The sequence below is a fragment of the Tilletiopsis washingtonensis genome, assembly GCF_003144115.1.
Source record: "Tilletiopsis washingtonensis strain MCA 4186 unplaced genomic scaffold FA09scaffold_7, whole genome shotgun sequence".
In the NCBI taxonomy this organism is placed as follows: domain Eukaryota; kingdom Fungi; phylum Basidiomycota; class Exobasidiomycetes; order Entylomatales; genus Tilletiopsis; species Tilletiopsis washingtonensis.
In genome coordinates, this window is record NW_020312004.1 from 116,160 (window position 1) to 118,258 (window position 2,099).

A 2,099-nucleotide genomic window follows, 5' to 3' on the forward strand; every position below is an offset into this window, starting at 1 on the left:
AGAGAGAGAGAGAGAGAGAGAGAGAGAGAGAGAGAGAGAGAGAGAGAGAGAGGGGAAGGCGAAAGGGGGGCGTCCTTCATCCTCGTTCGCGCGTCCGTCCTCGCGCGCGGCCCACGTCCTTCGCGCTCGGCTCGACTCGGGGCGCGCGCGCTCAACGGCCTCGTCGTCCGGCGTTCTTCAAGCGTCGAGGGGGGGCTCGAGCGTTGCGGGGGCGCGCGAGACGGATGGGCTCTCCCCTGGCTTTGTGCGCCGCTCGTCCCTCGCCCATCTACCGCGGGCGGTCGGGGGGCGCAGCGGCGCACAGAAAGCTAAGAGGGCCTGTCGCGACACCACGCCCGTCGGACGAGGTGGGCAGGCGCACACACTTTGAGTCGGGTTGCTTTCGCCTCTGAAGCGGGACGTCGCTCTGCGCTATCTTCCTTTGGGAAGAACAGTGACGGGCTCGCATCACCCCCCTCTCGCGAACAGCCCCCTTCTTCGCGACAAGACGTCCGGCGCGATGATGCCCGAGAGCGGCGCACTCGATCGGGTCGAGCGGCGAGGCGACTGGGCCCTTGAGCGAGTGACACGTACGAGCGAATGGATGAAAGGATGTCCCCTTTGGTGGGGAGGGAGCGAGAGAGATGGGGCCTCGGCGACGCTCGTGAGGCGAGGCGAAGAGTAGCACTGCGCTGATCCCTTCTTCTTGCGCTCGACAGGTCAGCCTCGCCGAACGAATGACAAGCAAGAGCAGCCGCAAGACGACGCAAGGCAACGAGCCCGCACAGCCCTTCGGTTCTCGCCTGCCTCAGTCATTGCCGCTGACGCTCTTCCTTCGGGCAGACATCGAGCAGGAGCCAGCCGCGCCGTATCAGCACACGGCCATCGCCGACATCGACGCGTCGCCGACGAATCGCTCGCCGACGCGCGACGCGCGACGCAAAGGGAGCAAGAGACCGACGACTCAGCAATCTCCCGCCGTGCCCGTCCACCAACTCAAGCTTGGGTTGGGCAAATGGGGGCACGGCGGGAGGGAGGCACAAGCGCCTCCGTGAGTGCTCTCTTCTTCTTCTTCTTCTCGACGAACAGCGCGCTGACTTCCTTCCTCGTACGCATCGCAAATCCTCATCGCCACCGGCCGAGCTGGACGAGCCCGAGTGCGCAGGGGGACTCGAGGCGCAATGCTCTGATCCTCATCTGGTTCGGCGGGCTCGTCTAGCTCCTCTGATCTTCGTCGCCGCGCCTAGTGCTCCGACTCTTATACCTTGCTGTACAAGCCCCACTCTCTTTACGCTTTGCCCGAGAAAGACCGCAATGAGTACCGCTTTGTTCTCTCTCTCTCCCACTTTGCCTTCCCCCATCCCCCCTGCCCCCCGCTTCCTACTCCTAAGCTCGCAGTGGCATGCGGACTGACCCCTCACCCAAATGGCCGAGGTGCGACGGGGAGCCCGAGTGCGCCTTTTGAGCGCGCAATGGCTCTGCGGGCCGCTCATCTAGCTCGAGGCTCGCTTGGCCTCCTCTGCCTGCCCCTTCCCCCCCCCCCCCCCCATCGCCCAGTCTAGCGCGCGCCGCGCGGCTTCTATGCTTCTGCGTTACCACGTCCTCCTTCTCTCTTCTCGCTGTGGCAGCAAGAAAGGGCAGAGAGCGAGAGACAGAGAGAGCGATCGCAATGAGAGGAAAAAGCTTGTTCCGTCTGCCTCTCTGCCCTCTCTCTATCTGTGGACTGCCTGTCTGCCTCGTCTTGGCGCCCGTCTCACCCCGCGCCTTTCTCTCTTGCCCCTCCTGCCTAAGTCCCTCCACGTCTCGCACGGCTCGGCGCTGCACAGTCTCGGGTTGCTACTCATCTGTGGATGGCCCACGACTCATTTCTTGCCCCAGCTCTCCTGCACGCCCTCATAGCGCTCCTTGCGCGCCTCGACCTTGCGTCTGCTCGCCTCGCGCTCCTCCCACCCTTGCTGCATCGCTGCGTCGCCCGCTGCATCGGCGCCCGCAGGCGTGACGTACTCGACGGGCACGTCCCAGCCGACCATGTTTGCCGTGGCGCGGATGCGCTCGGCCTCGGAAGAGCCGTAGGTGGGATTGTAGCGCGCCAGCAGCTCCTGTCGAGCAGCCGCCGGGGG

At 65.0% G+C, this 2,099-nt stretch overlaps 1 protein-coding gene across 1 annotated transcript in view; it reads right to left on the reverse strand.

Annotated features, from left to right (window-relative positions):
* Window positions 1–1,841: 1,841 nt before the first annotated feature.
* The window catches only part of FA09DRAFT_337721 (hypothetical protein), a gene marked incomplete at both ends in the record, with an annotated part of 620 nt that continues 362 nt past the window's right edge, over window positions 1,842–2,099 (reverse strand). Inside the window, one exon of the mRNA XM_025744025.1 lies at window positions 1,842–2,078. Within this exon, the coding sequence (XP_025599278.1) occupies window positions 1,842–2,078 (237 nt within the window). The remainder of the gene's footprint in view (window positions 2,079–2,099) is intronic.